General features: G+C 37.2%; 2 protein-coding genes, 1 long non-coding RNA gene and 1 pseudogene across 3 annotated transcripts in view; 2 read left to right on the forward strand and 2 right to left on the reverse strand.

Moving 5' to 3' along the window:
- Positions 1-5,236, reverse strand: LOC106933749 (uncharacterized; annotated as a pseudogene).
- LOC106907928 (carbohydrate sulfotransferase 6-like) lies at positions 4,014-19,212 on the forward strand. The gene is made up of 2 exons (XM_088006430.1): positions 4,014-5,440; positions 16,426-19,212. Exon 2 carries the CDS (start codon positions 16,448-16,450, stop codon positions 17,645-17,647), a length of 1,200 nt encoding a protein of 399 aa, XP_087862556.1. The 5' UTR covers positions 4,014-5,440; positions 16,426-16,447; the 3' UTR covers positions 17,648-19,212.
- LOC148158704 (uncharacterized) lies at positions 19,059-23,097 on the reverse strand. Its single transcript, XR_015763071.1, has 2 exons — positions 23,043-23,097; positions 19,059-20,040 (listed from the first exon to the last, which is right to left on the reverse strand). It is a non-coding gene; the product is annotated as an uncharacterized LOC148158704 (long non-coding RNA).
- LOC106907924 (carbohydrate sulfotransferase 6-like) overlaps positions 23,096-24,952 on the forward strand; it is a 5,891-nt gene continuing 4,034 nt past the window's right edge. Inside the window, exon 1 of the mRNA XM_014973839.2 lies at positions 23,096-23,237. The gene's annotated coding sequence lies outside the window, so the exon portion shown is untranslated. The remainder of the gene's footprint in view (positions 23,238-24,952) is intronic.

Consider the following 24,952-nt stretch of genomic DNA (forward strand, 5'->3'; position numbering starts at 1 on the left):
AGCACCTTTTAAAGTTCCATTGTAAACTTTTAGTGTTACAGTAATATCATATGGTGTACTCCCCAATACATTAGAGCTTTGAGTTGACAGTAAAAATGGTTTCAGGTGTGCCTGGCATGCCAAGCAACCAATCTCAAGTCCACAAACAGTTAACTTCAGCACTACCAAAAACACTACTACCAAAATGACCACAGATCTGTATAAAATGGCAATATGGAACCAAATATAAGGCAGTATTAGTCATAACATACTTCATTTGAACATCAATTGGTTTGAAGTAGAAAAGATTAGTTATATGCAAAACATTTAGAAAATTGTCTACATGCAGCTTGCCCATAAAGTGACCCTTTGACTTCAGAGGGTGCAGCAATTGCTGCAAAATTTGGGATTTGTAGTGGTCATCAAAACTCATGATTTCCATCAATTTTTCAGCACATAACTTTACCTTTGCAAAATACAGGTATCTCACATGCTATCTCAGTACATATGATAAAATCAGGACACAACTCTGTACCACAGTATTTTATCTACTTGGCAGAAAGCACACTAGTTGTCAAAACAATCCCTAATTTTGCAGCAATTACTGTACCCTCTAAAATCAAAGTGTCACCATAAAGTGCATTTGTGCAAGTCAACTGTCTCACAAAGAAAACACTTCATGCCAAACAGAAATGGTCAAGTATAATTAAAACTTGGCTCAAATTTCTGCCACATGAGGACTCTCCTATACTTTGCTAAAGTTTATGTTGTACACAGTGATCTGGATGAATGTAAACATGTTGCACAGCATGGGGTTGTATACTGTGGCAAACACAAAGTCCCTTAAACATTTTGTCAAAGGCATCAAGAGAGGAGGTTCACCTGTAAGCAATGGCATTTTGGTGGACTGCCTTCTTCTTCTGTCCTCCAGCCAGGTGATAGGGTTGTGTGCTCATTGTAATGGCATCAAGACATTCCTGGATTTTGGTTCTGCTCTGAGAAAAGAAAAATACCATTACAATTCGATAACTGTAATATTACACAGAAACTACGGCCTTCATATGGGCAAACAGCATTTAACTATGTGTGAGGTCTTAATCCGAAAACTGAAACTCTCTCAGTGAAACAAACTCGAATAAAACCTAAAATAAAATTTGCAACAAATACAAACCTTCTTGAAGATCACAAGATGCTTCTCTGCTTGGGACGAAGACACCTTCCCTGGTTAATAATGAGCCATGGCAGAGGGGGGGAACCAGAAGTAACAGTAGCAAATTGATGAGACGTCACTGTCCCAACCTGTGAAAACAGAAATTTTATGTTAAACTGTCGATCAGAAAAATTTTGTGGTTCTGCAATTTCAATTATGTACGCTTCACTAAGTGAAGCTCACATGACGACACCTAATATAATTTCGAAAATGTACTAGCAGCAACGAGCTGGTTTCGGCAAATCCTGGCACTATTACAGACAACTTACCGATGTTGTCGTCATCCACGTCAGTCCAATCCTCAGTATAATCAGCTGTCAGGAGGAGATCTTCAAGCTCCCTGGTGGTTGGAAACTTTCTGCATTGTTGGATGATGTCTCTTTTGAATGTCGTCATCCATTTCTCCAGAAACGTGCCACAGATGTTTTCTATAAACATCAGAATAAAATCAATGAAAAACTAACATTTCACAGCCAGATTAATTGTATTCATTTTGACTTGTCACAAAGATACACAATTTATGTATAACTGAAATTGTTGAAATAGTAAAAATAATAAATAATTACCAAGCTTTTGATGCAGAAAGACAGAGAGTACGTTGCTTGATTATTGGGGGTCGAGGACCATGTTGCGTTGGAAGTCAAATGTGAGCTTTGTCTTCTTATTGTGTCCTCATTAGCTGAATGCTTAATCAGTGTGATGGCTTCATACAGCTGGTCCTCCAGGTCCATGTTCATAGGATGCTTGATCAGATGATGCTATTCAATATAGAAAAACACTTCAAGTTCAAAAACAAAAAATAATGTGCAGCATATCTCCCCCCTGGTTGTTGACAGTTGATTTGGATGAGGATGTATTTGAGAATGTTGTTAATTTGATCCTAAAAAATAATCAAAATTATGATGCTTTGTTGCTCTAATACTCACATATGCATGGTATCTGGAACATTACTTTTGAAAAAACATTAGTGTGTGAAGTTACATTACAAGGACCTCAGATTCCTGAGTAAAGCTTGATTAATTCCAGTGCCTTACCTTCAATCAAAAACTTCAGATCTGGCTCTGTTAGTGAAATAAATGTTTGCTCATCCCCAAGTCTTGCATAAGTCTTCTTTTAATCAACATGGTTCCTTCAACACATAATTCCTCAAGGTTATTCATCTTAAATAGGGGAATTCTGTCAATTTACAAAACAATACATTACATCATTTACACAGAACATAGTGGTTAAAGTTTACACGATGTATTGGGCACATTGTGTCAACGTCAAAGTGATTTGACTTTGTGGGACTGTTATCAAGGTTAGACAGTTAAACCCTTTACGATTAGTGTCAACTAGAACCATTTGCTAAGTTGCCTTGCTTCTTTTTCAGCTTTTCCATTACCATTGGCTAGTAAAACTGTTGAGCAAGGTTTATAATTGAGGCCCTGTGAGGGGGCGCACGCAAATGACCACTGGCGCCCAAATCGCTGTGTTAACTACAAAGCTAACTGGACTATTAGCACCTGCTTGGATTCCCACAGTTCGAAGTCATGCAGTCAAAAGTGTGCCAGTCACATAACAGCATATTTCAACTAGAAAATTCCTGAAGAAATTTAAATGGAGCTTGCCAAAGTGTGCCCGTCAGATTGGACCCAGCGTTCTGATGCTAAAAACTAGCATTAATGCTAGAGAAAGCTTCAATGTAGTCAATAACCTGTGGAGAGTCAGAAGCATGTGGACTAAGCTGTACTTGTACCATTCAGTGTGTTGCATACGGTAAAATGAGCCAAAATGCTACTAATAGCATGAATGGTATCAGTAGAATGTGGGGTATCACTACCATGTTGTCTGTCATTCACTTATTCCATTCAGTATACAAAACATGGCTAATAAGTAAAAAAATTGGCTAAACGCCCTTTTTTTTGCATTAGCATTTTAGGTGAAATACTAATGCTAATGCACTGACTTGTGCACGCCAATGCCATAACTTGAAAGAAAATGCTAAAAAAAAAAAGGCTCATATTATTGCACTGCATAAGGTGGAGCACTAACTCAAGGAAAAAAGATCATTAAAGCTAATATAATTGCACCGCCTGTGGCGTTGCACTTACCGGAGGGGATTAATGAAGCTTTTATTTTGAAACTTTGAAACTTTCAGTAAGCTTCATTTGAAATGGTCACACTAATTCCATGTGTAATAGTGATTGGGTTAAATCAGTTATATAAAGCCCAAAGCACAAGTAGTTCAGAATACCAGCTAAGTCCTCCTCTATAGTAACAGACAGTTCCGCCATGTTGTAGTTCTGAGATGCTGCTCAGGCCTCTGTTTTAACTGAGTCTTGGCCATAGATAGAACTACAGTTATGGCAGTTATGGCTGCTGGTTTGTAGTCCAAACCAGCAGCTCTGCCTTTCTCTGGATTCTGTTGCTATAGCGATTGGCCCTCAGCCAACTGCCCTGTGTGTCAGACAGAAAGGTGGAGAAGGATTTCGATCTTCATGAGACACCCATGAAATGCTAATGTTTGTGCTAATGTTAATGAACTGCCTCAAGGTAACAGTTCCCAACAACAGTGAATATGAACTTCTTTGGGTGTTACCTATATGTAACTAGAAGCGTTTGGCCTTCTTTTTCTATTGAGTGGAGGTGAAACGTATTATCTGCTTTCCTGCCTGCTGATGAATAGGTAGTAACTGACCATGAAAACAAATGAGAAAGAAAAATGATGATGTGAAGAAGCTGACACAAATACACTGCAACGGTGAGCCACTGTTACAAATGGATCTAAGATTTTAAATTGTTCACTCTAGTGAAAACGCACATAGTGTTGAGCAATACTTCAGCAAATGGGCTTTAATTAATTTATTGTGGGTACTTGGAGTTGTCTTCCACTAAATTAGAAGGCTTCTTCCTAGCATTCCCTCTGTAATAAGGTGAATAGAAAATGATTAACAGTTCAGCAATTCAGTAGATCAGGGGTGTCAAGCTCCAGTCCTCAAGGGCCGCTGTGCTGCAGTTTTTAGATGTGCTACAGGTACACGACACTGGAATGAAATGGGTTAATAGCCTCCTTCTTATGTAGATAAGTTCTCCAGAGCCTTGCTAATGACCTAATTATTCTATTCAGATGTGGTGCAGCAGAGTGGCATTTAAAAGTTGCAGGACAGTGGCCCTCCAGGACTGGAGTTTGACACCTGTGCAGTAGATGATTGTTTTAACTGCAACCACATAAAAGCAAATAACTTTAAGACACCAACATATTAAAGTTGTGCACACTTCTGGCATTTTCTATCTCTGCTGCTGCAAATTAAATCTCACCTCTGATCACTCAACCATGACAGGTGTGCAGTACATCATATTGTACACACATATTGCATAACAATCAAATACTTTACTATTGTTTAATCATTTTAGCACTATAATTTCTATCATCCTTTATTATTATTATTATTTTATTTTATTTTATTTTATTTTTTAATTTATTTTTTTACTCTCTACAGGCTGTTTTTCCTGTTTCTGCTGTGGGATCAATATAATCTTATGCTTCAAAGCAACACTAAACTTTCCAGGATCCAGCACTCTGTGAATAGCCGGTTTCTTTAGAAATTACCCTCCATCCTTGTGCTGAAAGGAACTAGTTTGCATTTTCAATATGTAGTATCGTAACACCTGGCAGTGCCAATTTTATTTGTAAAGCACTTTAAAACAACAGGTTGTACAGCACTTGTAATTATTGTACAAGTTCCCGTTGTTTTTGGAACATTTGGCCTTGAACACTTTTTAAGAAGAGACACATTTTTTAACCTAAAATACAAAATAGTAACAGGGCATTTGGTGTGCAGAGTCTCAGCCCAGGTTATGAGTTTCTTTAGAAAACCCTGGAAGCCGGGTTTTAAGGTTGCTTAGCAACGCCGAAGCCACTAGACGTTAGCTTTCAAAGCTGTTGAAGGTTGTCGGCTTTCTTACCTGCGTGTTGCACCCTGGTTTGGGGACAGTTTTCCCTGCCTCATGGACGCGCCTGTTTCTCCCACCCACCCACCAGCCTCCGCCCAGCCCACTGGCCATCCAGTTCAGCACGGCAGAGCAACCGGACACGTATCAGAAAGCTCCGCTCTGTACCCAATAGGGCCGCGGGACTCATTTGACCGTACATCTGGTGGTCTGCTTGTAGCGGGGAGCGGCGGGGAGTACCGCGGGATTTAGGGACACGGTGGACCGAACGACGACTCCCCGCTGGAAGACAGCGAAACGACGGAAAAATAGTTAAAGGTGGGATTTGTTTTTTTTCTTTTCATTCTGTTCTAAATGAGTTTGAATAAATTAACTTTGGCCACTTCTTCCTGTTCTGACTTCGTCTGTTGATTTGGTTCATTGCAGACGAGGAAACAAACTTAATTGGTTATAAGTTATTCATCTTTAACAGAAACGGACAGAAAAAAACGTACATATGTATATTTTATTTAAGTTTAACCTAATAGATAAGTCCAGGGTGCTTTATAAGCTGAAAACTACACACAAATGGGCTCGAGTGTGTTGGACTAGTGAGGGGATACAGAGACATTTGTGACCCTGTAGATTGTGTTACCAAATCGGGATGTTAAGTTATGGATATCTCCGAGTTTCCTTTAGCTAAATCAGAATCAATTTTAGTTATTGGCACAGATAATACTAAACTGTGCCAATAACTAGCCCTGCTTCAAACACCGACAATGATTTATTCAGCTCATCCTAATAACTCCTGAATCAAACTTGAAACCACATTATATGTGACAAAAATACATTATCACTTAAAGAACTGTCACAGTTTCTCCCTTAGTTCAATTTAGAGATCGTTGTTTATCTTTTATAGCTTGTAGCATAGATATTGTAATGTCCTGCTTTCTGGTTCTCCTAAAATAACCTTATCTCCACTTCAGAACTCGGCCCCAAAACTGCAAAAGTGGGCCAGAGAGCGAGCTCACATCTTATTGTTTTTAAAGTCTTTACATTAAATTGATTTAAGATGCTCTTTACTGCTATCTAAAACTCAAAATAATCTCAGCAAGTATTGTGGAAAAGTCTTCTTCTGGTGCTTGGTGAGAGAATTAGAACATACATTGAGGAGTCCTTTTTTATCATTGGGGCCCTAAGATGTGGAAAAGGAAGTTTGAATGTTTTTAAAAGCAAACTAAAAACGTGTTCATATATCTGAGTTTACAGCAGTTTCTTATCTCTTACAGTTTATTATTCAGTTTCATGTTTGATCAAAGGAACGGTTCTTTTACAGTTCTATGCAGAGTTTCTTTTCCTTACGCTTAACGTTATGCATGACCAAACAAAGACTATAATTTTGGACCTAAAAGTAATGAGTACTCCACAATTTCTAAGTAATAATAAAAACTAAATGTTCCTGTTCTGGAAGACTTTTTTTCTGGATTCTATAGGTTGTTCTAAATCTAATCTGTTTGCAATAATAGGAGTCTCTCTGCATAATAATCTAAAAATGAATCTAAGAAATATAATAGTGGTCTAAATAGTGATTACTCTACAGTTTCTAAATAATAATAAAGGGGAATGAAATAAAAAAGGAAAGGACACATTAGGGCACATGGCAACATTCAGACAAAACAAAGGTCAAAAGAAAGAAATGAGTGAAGGCGGTGACATCACAGGGCCATGAAACCACGTTGCTCAGCCTCAAGGTAGAAGTCTGATATGATATCGTTCTTGGAAGTGCTCAGCTCTGCAGCTGCATGGATAACAGAAGGGGGTGAGATGGGAAGGAGTGTTATGTTTACATATCTTCAAGGAAATTGGAAATATGCAGCCCTTCCAAGGCCACACGGGAAAAGCCAGTTCAGATACAGAATGTCTTAGGTTGGGTAGATTATAAATTTCTATCTCTCATAAAGTCTCACCGTTACATCTCAGTTCCCAATCAGGACAAGAGGGCTCTCCTGTGTCCAGTTTTCTCGTCGAGAAAATTTGATCAATTGCATTGAGAGACCGGTTGACCAGATCCATAATTTGTAGATTTGGAGGATGTGAAAAGAAAGGCTCCAAAAATAGAGAAAAAGACAGGACAAAAACAGAGCAAACAGGGCAGGCGAGGGCAGGGAGGGAGCAGAGGAAAAACGCGTCCGCCTTCACCGAGAGCAAGAGGGAAAAACATTCTTCTATATCAGTCAAATTTCTGCAAGTATCAGATGCCCTTACCTAAGTTGTTGACCTGGATCAATCGGAGGACAGAAAAAAAAAATAAAAAATTTTTGAGATGAGTGAAGAGTTCTTGGGGGTCTCGCTGCTGGCGTGGGAGCCCGAAGCAGCATTTTAGTTTGCTTGTGTCATAGTTTGTCTTTATTGAGGAATATCCTGATGTTATCAGACTGAAATCTTTAATTATTAAGATAACATAAATAATGTCGTCTCAAACTGGCAACAGATCAAACCATTTTTGACGCTCTGTGAAGGTTTGGATGGCTATTGTAGCTATAAAAGAAACAAAACCAGTTAAACCCCAAATTATTATCTATGATTAAAATGATTTAAATTCAATCAAGAAATTTGATTCTATGGAAATGCAACGGGCAACTCAAACAACAGGAAGAAAATGTACAAGGGGAATCAATTTTCTGGTTATTTACATTTTAACAAAATAAGGTTAGCATTGAAAATTACTTCCACACAGATTAATGGAAAAAAATGTTACTACTATTGCAGCAATGAAATGCTTCTGAAATTCCTGAAAGGTTTTCTGCATGTTCTTCTATCTGCTGTTATGTTGATGATTCTTCTTTGGTGATTTGCTGCAGGTCTTTGGGGCTGTTGGCCTCATTTTCTCCACCCTAACTTCTGCTCCCTCCTGTCTTATCATCTTCAAGTCAGCACTCTGGCTGAGTCACTCCCAATGATTAAAATACAAGATATTTCACACTCATTGTTAGGAAAAAATTTAATATTTTAGCTTTTTCCTGCCAATAAATGAATCGAAGAGAATAAGTCAAAGTTGATGTGCAGGTGAAATACTAAAACCCTCTTTGTTACAGGTAAACAAACAGTGGAACTCTTTGGTTTTATTTTATTTCATTTTGTTTTTAGATGTGCAGAGTAACTAAGTTTTTTTGTTGTTGAAAGTTGGCCATTTGTTGAAGACATTGTTCTTGTCTGCAAGCATATTTATGGATAAACACCTTTTACGTAGGATGGCCCAGGACTCTTGGAATACAGACTGTGTTCAGTTTGTTGTTGCAGAATATTTCTGCTCTAAGTTAGGGTGTTGCTGATATTTTAAGCTCGGGCCTAATTTAGCTGGTGAAGTATAATCTTCAACAATCTGACAGATGAAAAGTTCAACTCACTAAATGAACCGAAGCTCTAAGATGAAAAATGATGTGACTGTAGCTGCAAACATTAGGAGAAGAATAAATTTCTGAGGAATTATTGGTTTGACTTTTACAGACATAACTCATAATAAACCCATAAGCAGAAGACAGACAGCACTGGTAATATTTACATAGTGCATGAGATGACAATCAGCTTATAGGACCCTATGTATCATTCATGTGGAGGTTGTGGATTAGCCAATTTAAATTGAAGTTTAATAGGGAGTTATCAAGTTTAATCATTTGTTCCTGTGTATTTGGCTGTAAACAAGTATATTTTTGCATGGCGTTACTGTTTTCTTAAAATAAAAAAGGATAATTGGACAAGGGAGAAAATAAGAGGTGGAAAAATTTACTTGCATCAAATAAACTGTGTGGGGGGAAAATGTAGAAAGAGAACCAGTGAGATGTTGATCCATGTTAACTTTGCACGTTATTTAAAATAAAAAATGTTCTATGAGAACTTAATTTTAACTAAAATCACTAATCAAGTCCTCCATCCTCCAAAATGACAGAGGAACTGCACTCAAAAACAAACTTTTTCAGTGTTACAGTTTTTAAATCAATTATGCTAAGATGTTTAAACTGTCCATATCTTCTATACCCACCTAAACTTTGTAGGAATACTGCGCATTTCTAGCAGTCAATGAGCAAAAGAGCAGCGTACAGGTGCAGGTCACATGCATGCAAACACTCATGCTTGCCTAAAGGCAATTTTGAACCTCTGGTTAACCTATAAGTGACTTATTTTGACTGCGAGAGGTAGCCGTAGAAAACCCACTCATTCATGTGAACAGCATACAAACTCCACACATGACGGCTCCGGGCCATAGTTGAGTCAACTTTTGTTCTGCTGTTTTAAAATACTTTTGAAGATGATTTCCAGTCATTTAATCCAATGGCAACTAAAAATTGCCACTGGATTAAATTATGGGAGAATGTAGCATCTGCGAATGTCTGCTGGGTTTGTTGCTTCTGCCAGTTGTTGTTTGAGGTACTTTTAAACTTTAAGAAATTAACAGTAAAACTGAAAATAGTAATGGTTTTCATAGTGTGGGGAATAATGACTGTTATTTTTCGTGTGTAAATCTTAGAGGAGGGATCAGCGATTTATTTATTTTTTATTATTATTTTATTTAAGTTCTAAAATATAAAACCTTAGGACTGTTTATATATGCAGAGACATTAGCTTCTAACTAGTAAGTTTTAAGTTTCAGAACACTGAGGAAAATCTGCTGTGGGGGGTCGGATCAGACATGACACAAACCCACTCAGTTATCTCCAACAATGGGATGCAGTGCAGGCCTTAAAGAGACATTGGTGTTAAGATTTCTCACTGTTTGTGACTCAGCCACAACATCCTGCACTGGTTTTGTCGGCTGGAGTGTGTTTATACAGTGCAGTATGAAAAAAACATCAGATAAGCCCTTTGGCATTGTTGCGTAGTCTTATCAGTCATTTGATTTGAGTTTGGTTTGTTTGTGTTCACTTAAGTCTCCAACATTTGGTTCTAGTAAAGAGGAATGATGTCATACTTAGTTTTTATGTTCTGGTCAGATAAACAAAACAAAAAAAATCTCCTTTGCACAATGGCTTCTTCACAACCACCATCATAATTTTAAAAATTAAAAATTCTCTGTGCAGCTTTAATTATGCTGGTAAATCTTTTTGATAAGTTTTCAACACTGAATATTTTTGGTTTTTGAATAAGCAGTTAATTATGCAAAGAGCTGTAATAAATCAGCTCAGACGTCCCGCAGGGCGCATGATTTCAGGTCATTAAAAACTCAGTGAGGCAGAATGCAGCTCACCCAACATTTCATTTGAGCACCACAGGGGCTTCAAGCAAAGTAAAACATTGGACAGGGTTTGCAACAGCATCAGTCCACGTTGTAGCAGGAACGGGTAGAGCATCCTTCTGAATGTCTCTTAAAGTTTTGTTTTTTAGATGCCAGCTACACAGTATAAACAATTTTGTCCTTATCACACTGACAATTTGGCACTTAAAAAAAAAACTAAATTCAATTCAATCATAAGAACATATTCAAAGTCAGTTACATTTATTCCAATTGATCAAACATTGCAGTCGAGTACATTATTCAAATTAGTTCAAATGTTTAAAAAAAAAAAAAAACAGGCCAAGTAACTTTAGTAAGTAAAAATGTACTCGTTTTGAATAAATGTTCAATTTGTTGAGTAATAGGAAGTGTCAAATTGTTCTTTGATCTGATTCAACTCATCAGGAGTTCAGCGTTGTTAGAAAAATCAACATTTGATTATAGTTTATGCAACTTTATTTCCTCTCTTTTGGCACCCCTCATTGCATAGAGAATTCAACTGTGGTTTCACCCGCTTAAGGTGTATAAACATTCAATATAAAAAACCCCAACTAAATAAACAATATGTAAATATTATATTTGTGTAATTTCCTTTAAAAATACAGGTTAAAATGGTGAAAATAAGCGAATTGTTTTGCAGCAGAGTAGCTGATTATACTGGCTGTAAGGTGTTGGTTGTGTTCACCACAGAGACACCGTGGAGGACGAAACTTTCTCTGTGGCGTCTTATTGCTGTGAGAAGTGCGCCACAGCACCAACCCAGAGGTAAAACATTATGAGTCAAGGAAGTGTGGGGTGTGCAGAGTTGGTGGCCTGTTGTACAACAGTAGAGAGGGATCTATCTGTAAATAAATAAATGATTCTCCTTTTCTGCTGCCTCCTAGTGTCAGCAGAATGTGTCTCTGTCCAGAGCCCACCAGAATCCACATATCTTCTGTTTAGACTTTTATATAATTTCCTGCCTTATCACAGAAACGGTGTACTGTTGAAATAATAATTTAATTACAAATAGGCATTTAAGATGGCAAAAAAAAACAACAACAACAACAAAAAAAACTGAACAGTTTTGGTCTACATAGAACAGGAAATTAATCAGGGTCCATACTGAAACAGTTCATGTCTTAAAGTGGGGGTATTAAGTAAAGTGGACTTTTTTGAGATTTAATTAATCTTTATTGTTGTTCCCTCAACAAAAACATACTTGAAGTATTGCTTTGATTTTTTTGGTTTTGATTTATTTTTTATGCATGTTTTGAGGAATCGTCGGATCTTCCTTGGCAGCCATTCAGGGTGCAAACACACTTGGTCTCACAAAGCGTAGCCCATTGATGTATATTTACAATAATATATATGAAGTAACATATATCAACTGCAGTCATTAGCAAACATTTTGAGGAAATATGAGTCTGCTGAGCTTAGCATACAAACTACTTCTCAGTCCAAAGCTCCTAGCAACAGTTTAAACGGCATGATGGGAAGACATTGTGATAGTGTGCTGAAGGCGGAGTGTTGGAAAGAACAGGAGCTTCTTAAAAAGACGGAGGCCAATTTTAAGGTATTAAATTGCAAAGTAATATTTCTTTTAAATTATGTTTGATACGTACAGCATGTTTATAACACTATAGTTGCTGGGTTGTGCTATAAATGGCTCTATGTGCCTGGAAAGTGCATAATGTCACACCTACCAAATATAATCAGCAGGTGGCAGCGTTGTATGATCACCTGGGCTTGAAATTTACCAAACTGAATGAAATTATTTTGCATTCTTTGGGAATTCATCATTGCCTTTTACATTAACTGAAGGAGTTCACCATAGAAATATTTTTGGTAGGTTTTCAAACTATAAATTATTTGAAGACGAAATCGGGTTTCAGGCAGTAAAGCACTTTAACGCAGTTCTGCTATAGGAACCATTCAGCCGAGGCAAGGAATAAGTAAGTGTTGAAACATGTTATTCAAGAGCAGTGATGCTTGAAAATAAGCCAATGTAGATAAGAATCATTGTGTTGCAAACCATGTCAGAAGTATGACATGGTTTTGTCCTTGAGTACATTGTGAACTTTTACAGTCATTCCTTCGTTCAGGAATTGGACATTCCAGTTTACGGTAACTCTTACAAACCTAGACGTGCTATTCTTCTGTTGTCAGTCAAGTTGTCTGAAAAATCTCTGGATTGCTTAAGAAACTGTTGTGCAAATCTTCCAATTATCTAATACGATTTAAAGATGGTCTGTGAAAATTACAATTTAATAAGTCTTGTCTCTTGTTTTCTGAATTTATAAAGCTCAAAAACAACAAGCCAATTGTTTCAAGAACTATAAAACATTTCATGAATGTCTTTTTGTAAATACGCCACCAAATACTTTTTGTGTTTTTGGGCAGTGGTCAGACTCCTGTATTTTTGGTGGTTCAGTTGCTTTAATTTTTCTTATTTGATTTTGGGCTTCAGTTTTGGACGCCTCTAGTTGTATTTTGGAGATGTGGGATATGAATTTCTTCATACTATTTAAGTAGGTTGTTTATCTCTGGGGCCTGCACTGAGTTACATGAAGGGGCGTGTCTGTTTGCTTTGCTACATAGATGAGCTGAGCAACATGTCATGAACAACACTGAGAAACAAGCAACATAAACCGATATTTTGGTAAATCGGTGCCAAACAAGTAAAACGTAACAAGCTGTTACGTTTACAAAGTTGTTCTATTATTCTATTATCAGAAAGATTAGACATTTACAGTAAGATTTTGAAACCTGTTTTGGACACAATTTGTGGATTCCTTCCTTGTGGGAATGATTCTGTAGTGATGTATTGCAGCACACTGGTGACTTTCCAAAACCTTTATAACAACAAAAGCAAGCTGTTGCTGTCAGTACAATGTATCCTCTAACGTTGTAGTACACCACTGCTCTATATTATATAATTTATTTGAATAACCAAACCTGTCCTGGGCGTACTTCGACTCTTGCCCGCTGACTTCTTATGCCTTCAACACTGATGGCATAAGAAAATACATAGACGATGGCTGGATGGATGCCAGTAACCCTAGACGGGCTTTTACTAAATATCTCTGATGTTATGCATGATGTTTGCCTTTAAATTGTCACACTGCATTTTGACAACACAAATTGTCCATAACTAAACTGTATTTGCCCTTCATTGCAGCAAGTGAAAGCAAATAAAGTGGGAGTTCCACAGAGAAGTAACATTAACATGATAGACTGTGAAGACCAGATCTGAGTAGACAGATGAAATTCCCCCCTGGTTTACTGTTTGTTTCACTCTGTAGATTTTAGCATCTTTTCTTTTCCTTTCTCCATTTTAGAGAATTTGTAGTTTTTGGAAAACATTGGCAAATACTATACTTAAAATTTTTCTCAAGTTTGAACTGTCAAGATGTTTGAAGGTTATAAATTACATTATTAAAATGATATATAAAATAAGGTGGATTGTTGTGACAGGGTGAGTTCGTGTGAACATTCTGAATTCAGTAAACGTTTTTTAGGAGACAGACAGGAAACTCCTGTTTGTGTGCATATCATCCTTAATGTTTCACCTGTAAGGAACTTGCTTTCTTTTTTTAACTGCTTGTAATTAAAGTAGCTGATTCACTGTATGATACGCACTGTTGAATAAACTGATTGTAAAACAAACAGTTTATCATGTGCAACAACTGTAAGTGAAGAAAGAGCAGCATGCAGCCAACCGAGTGCTTTAATTCTGAAAGGGTGAAACTCATAATTCATGTCTGAGAGGACACTGTGACAGGGTTGCATGGTAGACGATTTACAATTGATACAACTAAATGTTGCTAATGAGGGTCATTCTACACTAAAATGACTAAAAAGGTATGCAAACAGATCACTCATATGGCATGTAAATTATTTCATTTTGTGGTGTAGTGTAGTCAAATGGTCAAACAGGTGAACAAAAAAAAATCTGCATCAGCCAAAGAACGAGTATTTCTAGAATCAGATTCTCACCGCCAGAAGGCCCGAGCCGTGTCAGGAGAGATTTGCTACAGGCATTTTGCGAGGGCATCTAAGCATAGTCAGTCAAAGCAGTGTACTGCGTGCCTCAAACATTACACAAGATTACATTCAAAGAGTGAAACTGTTTCCTTTTAGGTTTGCTCAAGGCAACTTGTCATATTTCGCAAATGTCCAGCGTTTGGGGATTCGTTTTTACAACATCTTGTGGAAAGATGCAACATGTGGATGTGTCTTCATGCAACTGTTGGTTCTAATGTCAAGCTCCTGAATGCCCCATATTATAGCATTTAACGTGTCGGGTTTCATGCAATACTGTTTAAGAAACTACAAATTGCAAGTCCAAACATGTTTTGGAAAAGTTTCCTCAGACTTGACTAAAATTGGTACAGTCTGAGGAAACGCAAGATTAAGGAAGAAAATACATTAAATTACACTACAAATATGTTAAATTACGCTAGACACACATAAATACTTTGAAATATTTACTGCGAAATTCATTAAAAACAAGCAGCTCAATGCAAGTTTGAAACTAAAACTCAGAGATAAAATCTACCCGGGGAATGAATAATTACAATCTAAACTGTACAAATGATATTCAAATACATTAGACATAAATTTAGACTCTCCATGTAGTGCATAAACGGAGTGGAGGACATTATTTTGTAACTTCTGCAGAACCAAATCTTCCTTGTTGAGTCGCTGCGACACACCCCACTCTACATGTACCTAGGGTCATGTTAGCTGCTGAGGCTTCAGAAATTATGGTTTTCTTTTGTCTCCCCTCTAGCCTAGGTAGTTGTTGAGGTGGAGGCATAGCGGGGCTACGTGGTTTATGTGACGGGTCCCACTTAATAAACACCAATCCATGCCACTCTCTCGGGTAGTTTCTGCCTGGCTGAAACTATATTTGAGGATAGTTCTACATTTATTTATTTTGTTCTTGAATGCATGATGTGAAACATTTCAGTTTGTTTCAATGGAAAGTCAAGTGGTAGTCTCCAGGCAGCTGTTTGTTCCAACCACGATTTAATTTAACTTGGTTAATTCGCTGGTGGTGGCTTGAAATAGTATCAAATTCCCGGCCTGGATTATCCCAGTCCACCCCTGCTTGGAAATCAAATTTGGCTATTCCATTGTCGTCACATATGGCTCAGGGGTTTTGTTGAAGCTGTACAGCATCATGGCTGGTCAGGTTTTGGTCAGGATTCTGGCAGCAGCATTTTGGAAGAGTTTAAAAGAATGAAAAATAACAGCATGAGTTAATTGACATTAACTTAAGAAACTTGATTTTCAGCCTGAAAAAAAATGCTCATATTCTAAATTCAGCAGGCGTTTCAAGACTTGTCCTACTAGTTACGCTAATCCATTATTTTTGATGCATGCCAGATGACTTTTTTCCTGATGTGTGAAGTGGAAATATTTTTCTACACTCCTCTTTCTTTTCAGATAGAGAGTTGATTGCATAACTAAAACAAACCAAAGCATTTATGTTCAACAAGGAAATGTTAGTTGCTGAAGTCAGATGATGTTTCAGATTTTCTAGAGTGGGTGTTTTGCTGTCTTAGCCAGCCAGTAGTTTGTCAAGCATAAAGAGAAGAGGTATTTCAGCTTCTCAACCTACGTTTTCTTTTACATTTTTTTGATAAGCATTTTGAATAATTTGGAGTGAAAAAACCCACTAATAGGTGAATCCACAAATACCGAAACACAAATAGGCACTGTATAATGATAAACTAACAGACAATGTTTGCAAACCTAAAGTAATATACCTGTAAACTTTTTTTTTGATGGGTTTTATTTTGTAGAGCCATGCAGTTATTATTAAAAAGACTGACACTTTTTACCTTCACTTCTAGTTTTAGTCCTCATGGAACTTGGAACTGACATGTCAGCGTTTTGGGTCTGACAATTAAGGATTTAAAAGAGACTTTGAATCCGTAGGGTTTAATGGACTTTGTCTTGTCAGACATAAACCTGAGAAAGGAGGTGGGAGAACATATATGAATAGAAATGTTGGATATTTGGACCTGCTGTCTTAAAAATCTGTCTTCCTCTCTCTTTGTTTCAGAAGCTTAAAGTGACCTCCAGTCATGAGTCCCCGCTGCAGAGTGAACTTCAACACTATGATTTTCCTGGTCGTCCTGCAGGGGGCAGCAGTTGTGCTCTTCTGCAACTGGTACTACCAGCTGAGCCCCTGTGACTCCCCTCCCCGAAAAGGCAAGATTCATGTTTTGCTGCTGTCGTCGTGGCGATCAGGTTCATCCTTTCTGGGTCAGGTTTTCAGTCAACACCCATCTGTTTTCTACCTCATGGAGCCCGGGTGGCATGTTTGGACCAAAATAGAGAAGCCTGGGGCACGAGTTCTCCGAATGGCTGTGAGGGATCTAATGCGGAGCTTGTACCAGTGTGACTTCTCAGTGATGGATTCCTACATGCCTGAGAACTACAATATGTCCACCTTGTTTATGTTTCACCACAGTCGGGCACTGTGCTCGCCTCCTGCGTGCTCCCTCACACGGCGCAGTGACATGAGCAACGAGACTCTTTGCCAAAAGAAATGTGATTCTCAAGGTTTGGAGATGGTGGAGAAGGCCTGCCACACTTACAGCCATGTGGTTTTAAAAGAAACTCGTTTTTTTGAGCTGGAATCCCTTTATCCCCTTTTTCAAGACCCAAACCTGGACCTCCGCATCGTTCACCTCGTTCGAGACCCTCGGGCCGTGATACGGTCAAGAGAGGAATCAGCCAAGTCTTTTGACATGGACAACGCCATCGTCTTGGAGCAAAGAAACGTACCAGCAGCCAGTATCCAGTACAAAGTGATGCAGGAGGTCTGCAGAAGCCACGTACGCATCAACGAAAGGGCAATCCTGAAGCCACCTCCTTTTCTGGAAGGTCGCTACAAAATGATTCGGTATGAAGACGTGGCACGCAACCCGCTAAAGGAGATTAATGATATTTATGACTTTGTCGGTTTAGAGATGACAAGTCAGATGGAGGAATGGATCTACAAGGTGACCCACGGAAAAGGGAAAGGCAGCAAGAAAGAGGCTTTCCAGATCACCTCTAGGAATGCCAATGAGGTGTCACAGGCGTGGCGCACCGTGCTGCAACACAGCAAGGTCAAACGCATTCAGGAGCTGTGCAAAGGGGCCATGTCGCTGCTCGGCTACCGGACAGTTGACAGCGAAAAAGAGCAGAAAAGACTCGACATAGATCTGCTGGTTCCACGTGAACCTTATGAGTTCAGCTGGGTTTCAGCTAAATCTCAGCGCACAGGGAGCAGCTAGAGCATCACGCCTCCTGTTTCAGGTCCTCTCAGAGGCGACAGGCTTGAATGGTCTCCCTGTCGTTGTTAAAACATGGCTCAAACTGCCACCTCAGACTGCCTCTTTTCAAGATTTGAAGATTAATTACAGCCTTTTTGCATGACAGTACAGCATGTGAAAGTGGAGTAAAAGACTCAGTAGAACTTACTGACAGCCTTGTTCCTGAAAACCTCTGATAGATGGATAGCTATGCAAGGGTTTACACTCCATTGCATTTCACAGAACGTCACTCACCTTAAGAGTCACAATTGAGCTTGAAGACAAACTAATGGCACTTGTTTTCAATGCTTTCCACTTCTTTTCCACTAACTTTTGTATTTGTATATTATTTAAATGATCATGTAAACCTTAGCAAAATGTTAACATACACCCTATGCCAATTAGCATACAGAGTTTGTCTTGTTATCCTTGGGCCCAGCGATTCCTGGAGTCTCTCTACTGCTTTGGAGGAGAAACTTACCAAGATTTATGGAAACTTGAGACTCGTAATTACCAGGGGTTTCAACGGACAAATCTGATTTACCTAAATTTGTATACATTGGAATGGTATGCGCACATCCAGTCTCACATGTAATTTATTGTAAATCAATGCGTTCTTTGTCCAGTGATGAGCAGGAACACATTTCTGAGGGTACGTGTATATTGTCTGAGAACGCCGAGCTTAATATGGCTTTTTATTCCTGAGAAACTTGAATAGAGCACAGCTCGTTGGAGTGTACTGATCTGGAGACAAGAGATGCCTGAAGATGAGATCGTTTTAGGACAAACTTTGGCTTCTTCTTTTTTATGAAGGAATCAACAAAATTTTGCCTCAAAGACAGGATTTGGTTGTCTGCTATGTGTGTCAGGCTGTTACACATCTGACCACCTCATTCTGCAACATGTAGCTTTTCCGTTCTGACAAACATAAATGTACAAAGTTGTTTTTTAAATAGCGCTGAATTGTTTGCGAGATTTACCTGAGAATGTGCGTTTAAAGGATAAAATATGTCAGAGTTGCTTTGTAAAGTGTAACACAAAAAATGAAGTTATGGTGTAATGATAGTGATTGAACGATGGCACAGATCAGTCTTAGACGACATGCATCATCATTAATTCAACTTTTCCTTTTCAGTGGTGTTCAAACTTGTAGGTAATGATTGTTATAATTATTTAAATTTGATGACTGAAAGGGATAACTATACCTACGTAACATCAAGCTGATATTAATGCATAACAAAGTTGCCAACTACAAAAAACTGGCAAAAGGAAAAGGACACTTAAAGCTTTAGCCACACGTGTAGTGGATACAAGTGAAGTAATGCAAAAATGTAGCATATTACTGGTGTAGCAGCTCCCCAGCACTTCAATTAATTTGCGTGGTCTCGACGGGTGATTTTCAAGGTTTATTTATTTTTCTTTGATGTGGACCATCAGTCATCTCAATCATCTTGATTACCTCAGTCACCGTAGTTACCGTGAAAACTAAACAAATATACAAATATTAGAATATAAACATAAACTTACAACACACAAACAAAATAAAACGTACGTCGCTGCTTTCACCGGGGAACACTAAGTGTTGACAGTGCCAAGCACATCTTTGACAGTTTGTTCAAGTCATTCATTGGTACAATGATTCTGCCAGCTTTTTTAGGGCCTGCCCTCATTTAGCTACGGCAGCCCGGGAGGTACATAACAACAACAACAACAACAAAAAACTTTACAAAGTGCAAATACAATTAAACAAAACAAAATACAAACCACCAACAGTGCTAATCAAAACAGACAAATATTAAACAATCTGCAACATCCTTAATTTAGAAAATTTGCTTAAAATAATTTACAATAGTCTACAAATTTGAATAATTTAGGCAGTTTATTTTAATGGGCCACTATCCATTACAACTGGTGATAATCAAAACAACAAAAAAAGATGATGTTATGAAAAAGCTCATTTATTTCAGTGATTTTATTCAAAAAATGAAACTGATATTCTACATGGGCCCATACACAGAGGGTGGCATATCTTCACTGTTTATTGTTTTATATTAGACTTATTATACTGGTTTACTAATCCAACAAAAAATAAATTACTTCAAGAAAAAATGTTTATATACAAAGTCAGTCCATTGCAACGTATGTCCATGGTTATGTGAGCTTGCATACGTTTTATTAATACATTTTCCTTCCAGTCAACTTTCCATCAACATGCTGGGATGCAGCACTTTGAACATCCGGGTTTCAGCTTCCTTTACCAGTTTACCCACTATGGGGGGGGGAGCATCAGTGACTGCTGGTGGACAGCTGTCAGCATCAGCTGGTTGTGTAGACTAGAGAAAACCTTTTGTTTTAGAAATCCTTTCATAATTGCACTGAAATTATGAAACAAAGAAACAGTTTATAAGCAATAGCAATATTCAGAGATAAGTATTTTCTATTCTATGAGTAATAAATATCTATATTTTTGTACGTTTTCACTTTTCCACTCGAGCGGCTTTTGTTTTCCAGTTGGTAACAAATAAAAACTGGTTTCATTTCATTATTCTCATCAAAGTGCCTGGAAATGTGGTTCAGTTTAGGTGACTTTTATCGACATTATTTTTTTTATTTTTAATTCTGAATCTTTAGTGATTTAATATCCAAGCTTTAATTTTGATTTTTAGGTGTAGGATTTTTAATTTGACTGGAAAACAAAGATATTCCTCTTAGTGGACCAGATTTCTCTTTGACTAACACTGAAAATGTTCAAAGTGGTCAGACATTGAGGAGGTAGTTTACTATGAGCTTTGCTTATTTATGTTGACTGAGTGCTTTACGTGAAGGTGTCGATGAATCAGACCTTTATGGTTTCAGTATTCATTTTTAATTCTCACGTGAATATCTAGTGTTGCAGTGCAAATGATGCACAGCATTTCCTTTGTGGTTCAACACAGTATGGATGGATCAACATAAGAAAAGCAATTCAGTTTTAGAAACTTAGGGTTGCACTAATAAATGTGTGCAAGTTACTGATTTTTTTTTCCTGTGAATTTAAAAAGGACAGACAGCCCCATTGGGATGTCATTTAGTTTTACTCTACATTGATTCACATGTTTAGCTTTTATAAGGACCCCTGATCTTTCTGCCCTCTATTTTTTTATTTATTTGTGTTTTGAGTAATAATTTCTGTTGCATCAACTTTTTTCCCATCAGTTTGGTTTCATGGTTCTGTGTAGCTGCAAATGTTTTGACTCCAATTTGTTTCTCATGTCTTGATTGTTTTTGCATTGCTGTATAAATTAATGTTTTTTGAGACACTAACTCCTGTATTTCTGATCAGTTTGTCGAAGCTGTTTAAAGGTCATACTGAGTGATTTTATGTAATTTTCTTATTTTTTGCCTCCTTTTAGATTTGCGCACTCTCATTTCTTTATATTTTGTCAGCTTTTCTGTCATCGTATTGAATTTCTTAAATTAAAATGCTTCCATGACCCAGGGGCTCCTCCGTCTGGTACCGATATGTAACCAAACCATGCACATGTTGTTGGGATATATTTATAGAATTAGTGCCTTAATGTATGTTGTTGTATGTCGATTAAAATCTAGTAAAAAAAAACCCCAAAACAAAACAAACTGTGTTTAACGCATGGTGCCAGTTTGCAGTGTTTCATTCTGGATAACAAAAGGTTAAACGTGAGCCGTATGTTTCTCTTCTGGGTTGTCTGACAGTCTTGATGTGATTTCACAATTTTTCCAAACAATACTCCTTCATGTTTTCCAATGGATACAGCTTCATTTTTCCTTCTATAAACGTAAAACTTTAGTGACTGTACATAAAGCTCCAGTTTTATCTGACTTATCTAAAGTGGTGGTTTTAAACCCTGTTTTGACAGTTCACCACCGTGGTAAATAGTAGGACTCACAGACTTTTTAAGGAAGTTTAAAAATGTATCTTTAACCTGTATTAACCTTTCAAAAAGTTGCACTTCTGCTATGTTAATCCATAAAATATTTTTCTTTGGGGTTTCTTCAAGTTGTTTTTGGGAATTAGGAGTTGAGCTTTAGCTTTGTTTTTGGTCATGAGTGAGTTTCACTATTTATGCCACCTCCAGGTCTCCTTCTTATTACATCGGGCTCTTTCTCCTTTTGGATGAATAGTCAGTGTGTGGGTTCACCGCTCTTCCATTCTTTCTCCATTTGTGCTTAATGTCTCTGAATTATTCTCATAACTTGAGAATAATCAAATTATTTACAAATTGCCAGGCACTGCCATACCACAGTTTCACATATTATGTAATGTTGAAAACTGTGACGAACAACATTTTGCTTTTCTGCTTACATCTTCACAAAGGTTTGTTGAGTAAATACTACTTTTTTATGTCCACCCACTGCTCGCCTTGAGGCAAAATAAAGGCTTAAGGTGCTTTTTTTTTCATGTTGCTGTGAGAAGAAGTTGAATTCATTTATCACAAAGAGACAATACAGGTAATCCAGAGCTGGACAGGTGAGTGCAGCTATTGATAAAAATCTACTAATGGATAGAAGTCCATTTTTGCCACTTGAAGAAAAAAAGTCACAGCATATACTGTAATATCTAATAAATATCAGATTGTCATTTTGACTTCAAAAAGGGTAAAGAGTTCACTCAAGTTTATGAGATTAAAATCAATAATTTTAATGTAAAATTAATTGAACTTTATATACCAACCTGTCCAAAATGTACCAGTATCCTTAATTGTAAAATTCTAAGTGAAAGGTAAACTTTTTTTAGACTAATTCAACTTTATATCTCATGTTTATAACATCAGTAGTCAGAATTTAGAGTGCAAAAAATTTAGAGTGCGATTTGTAAAGTCTTCAATCATATTTTCAACTTTCAGAGTTCCCAATGTGACCACAATTGTGACTGACATTGTGTTTTAATGCTGGGTTTCTTTGGCATGAATGAGCTTCCATACACGGTACCATTCAGAGCATCAAAAGCGGACTGTAAAAATACATTAGGTCCGGGAGAATCGTTTTGGTTGCTCTCATAAAGTCAGCCACAGTAAGATGGCAGGTTAAAGCAGCGAAAAGAAGCGAGCCAGCACTGCGGCCAGGACAATGACCCAACAGAAGCAGCGCAGGGCGGGGATGCCGCACCTTCCGCTGACCGCAGATAACTTCTTTGAATTAACTTCTGAACTCCGGTAATGACAAGAACTGACGAGAAATACTCTAAAATAGGTACTGAAACCGCGAGGTAAGCAAATACAGTCAAACTGTGCAGGTTTACAGCAGCTCTACATGTAGGGAGATGAAGAAAAGTTCATTTAGAAATAAAATAATAATAATACTGCGCTAAGACACCAGCTTTAACTTCAAATCTTAATCATGTCTATGCATACCGACTCACCTGGTCTCCACCTGCAGAGCAATGCACTTCCTGCAGCGGATGTGGCCGTGATCATCCGTCTCTGGTCCCGCCTGCTGATCAGTCATCCCTCCCACCAGCTCCGCGGGTACGGGTCCAGTACCAGTTCACCCAGTCCAGAGGACGGCGCAGAGGAGGAGAGCTGCTGACAGCCATCAGTTAATTAACACACTTACGGTAGGAATTTATTGTTATTCAAGTGAATGAATAGATAATATATTAAATATGTTTCTTTAACACTATAATGTAATAATAGTAAGACGATTTATTTTTCTATTTGGGCAAAACTCTGGAGGATTACTTATTATTTTTTAACTATAATGAATCCCTCTCAAAAAATTCCCCCAATGTTGAATTTGTAAATAATAATAACAATAATAATAATAATAATAATAATAATAATAATAACAATAATAATAATAATAATAATACATTAAAATGATAAATATTTACGATGAAATGACAAAATATGAACTTTCATAAACCAGAGAATACAGAAGGACACGTAACAAATGTGCTTATTTTTAAAAAGCCAAAGGAAGTATTTAGCATAGTTTTATTTATGTTTGTTTACACATCACTATGTTCAGGCAACAGCACAACGTCCCAGTCAAATCCCACAGATCACGAGGTGTCACATGTGCGCTTTAGAAGAGGGATTTAGTTGAAATCACTGGAAAGTTCTCCAGGAAACACTGAGGGACACTTTTCAGATAAGATCAAACATCTAATGATGAGCAAAGAGGCATGGGGAATTTTAAATCTTCAGTTTAAAAAAAAAAAAAAAAAAAAATACAGTGTTTTTGAGAAGAGCATTGTGTTTCTTTATCTTTATTAATTTATTTTGCTCCCACTTTCTCTTAATTTACAGTTCTATTAATGACTGTAATTAATTGCTCATTTAAAGACATTCAAATGAAGAAGTCCTGCAAGGTTTTTCCCTTAAGACATGTTGCTAAAGGCACCAAACGCTTTTCCCAGAACCAGAGTAACAAGTATTTGATGAAACTATGATAATATGACTGATATTTGTGGAACGTATATTAGTCATATCCCTTTGTTTCACAAATCCATGCAAAAACTAGTTCTAGTTTGTTTAATTTGCATATTTATGCCACATTTCCTCATTCTTTCTTCCACGTTATCTTGACTTATGGCCTCACCACTGCTTCCTCAAATTCTGCTGAAGCCACTTTTCAATTCATGTTCAGGTAGAGACATAAAGTAAATGCTGCCAGCTGTTTTATTTTTCTGTCTGAAAGGAGCAGCTCCTTTTTAATTAGCTTTTGTTTTGGACGTGCATCTCGATCATTTAAAATACTTAGGGGAAAGTACATTTTTGTTTGCAATTCCCCATAATGAAGTAAGCAATATGGATTAATCAGCCTCATTAAATAAAATACAGTCATATTCAATATGTGCATTCATTTAAGCTCAGCTGTCAAATCAGGAATATCTTTTTTTAAAATAACCTTTCAGCAGGTATTTCTTGCTACTTTCATTAATACCCTTCTGCATTAAAATAGTATTTTTATGAGTCTGATGTAATATTCTAATATTAAATGGTGTGTTTTTCATGAATAACAGAAATAAATGTATGAAAACATCAATAAGTGTTTAAAAAAATCTAAATATTAGTGAATTGAGTTACTGAAATAAATACATTTTTCAATAATATTCTAATGTTTAAACGAGGGAGTGAATTATCATTCTAAGTTTCATATTAAAATCTATTCAATTGGTAAACTGTTGCATTCAGTGATCCTTAAATTAAAATTTTCTTTAAAAAAAAGGAAAAAAAAAAGAAAAATGTCCTGAGATGAAACTGAGTGATTATATTGAATCTTGTGGATAATTAACCAGTGTTTAACCAAGCTGATGAGTAAAGAAGC

The sequence above is a fragment of the Poecilia mexicana genome, unplaced genomic scaffold, assembly GCF_051168715.1.
Source record: "Poecilia mexicana isolate PSO_F unplaced genomic scaffold, ASM5116871v1 scaffold_6, whole genome shotgun sequence".
NCBI lineage: Eukaryota > Metazoa > Chordata > Actinopteri > Cyprinodontiformes > Poeciliidae > Poecilia > Poecilia mexicana.

Bases quoted from the DNA above. Each gene is read 5' to 3' on its own strand.
- LOC106907928 (XM_088006430.1), top strand. From the start codon at position 16,448: ATGAGTCCCCGCTGCAGAGTGAACTTCAACACTATGATTTTCCTGGTC.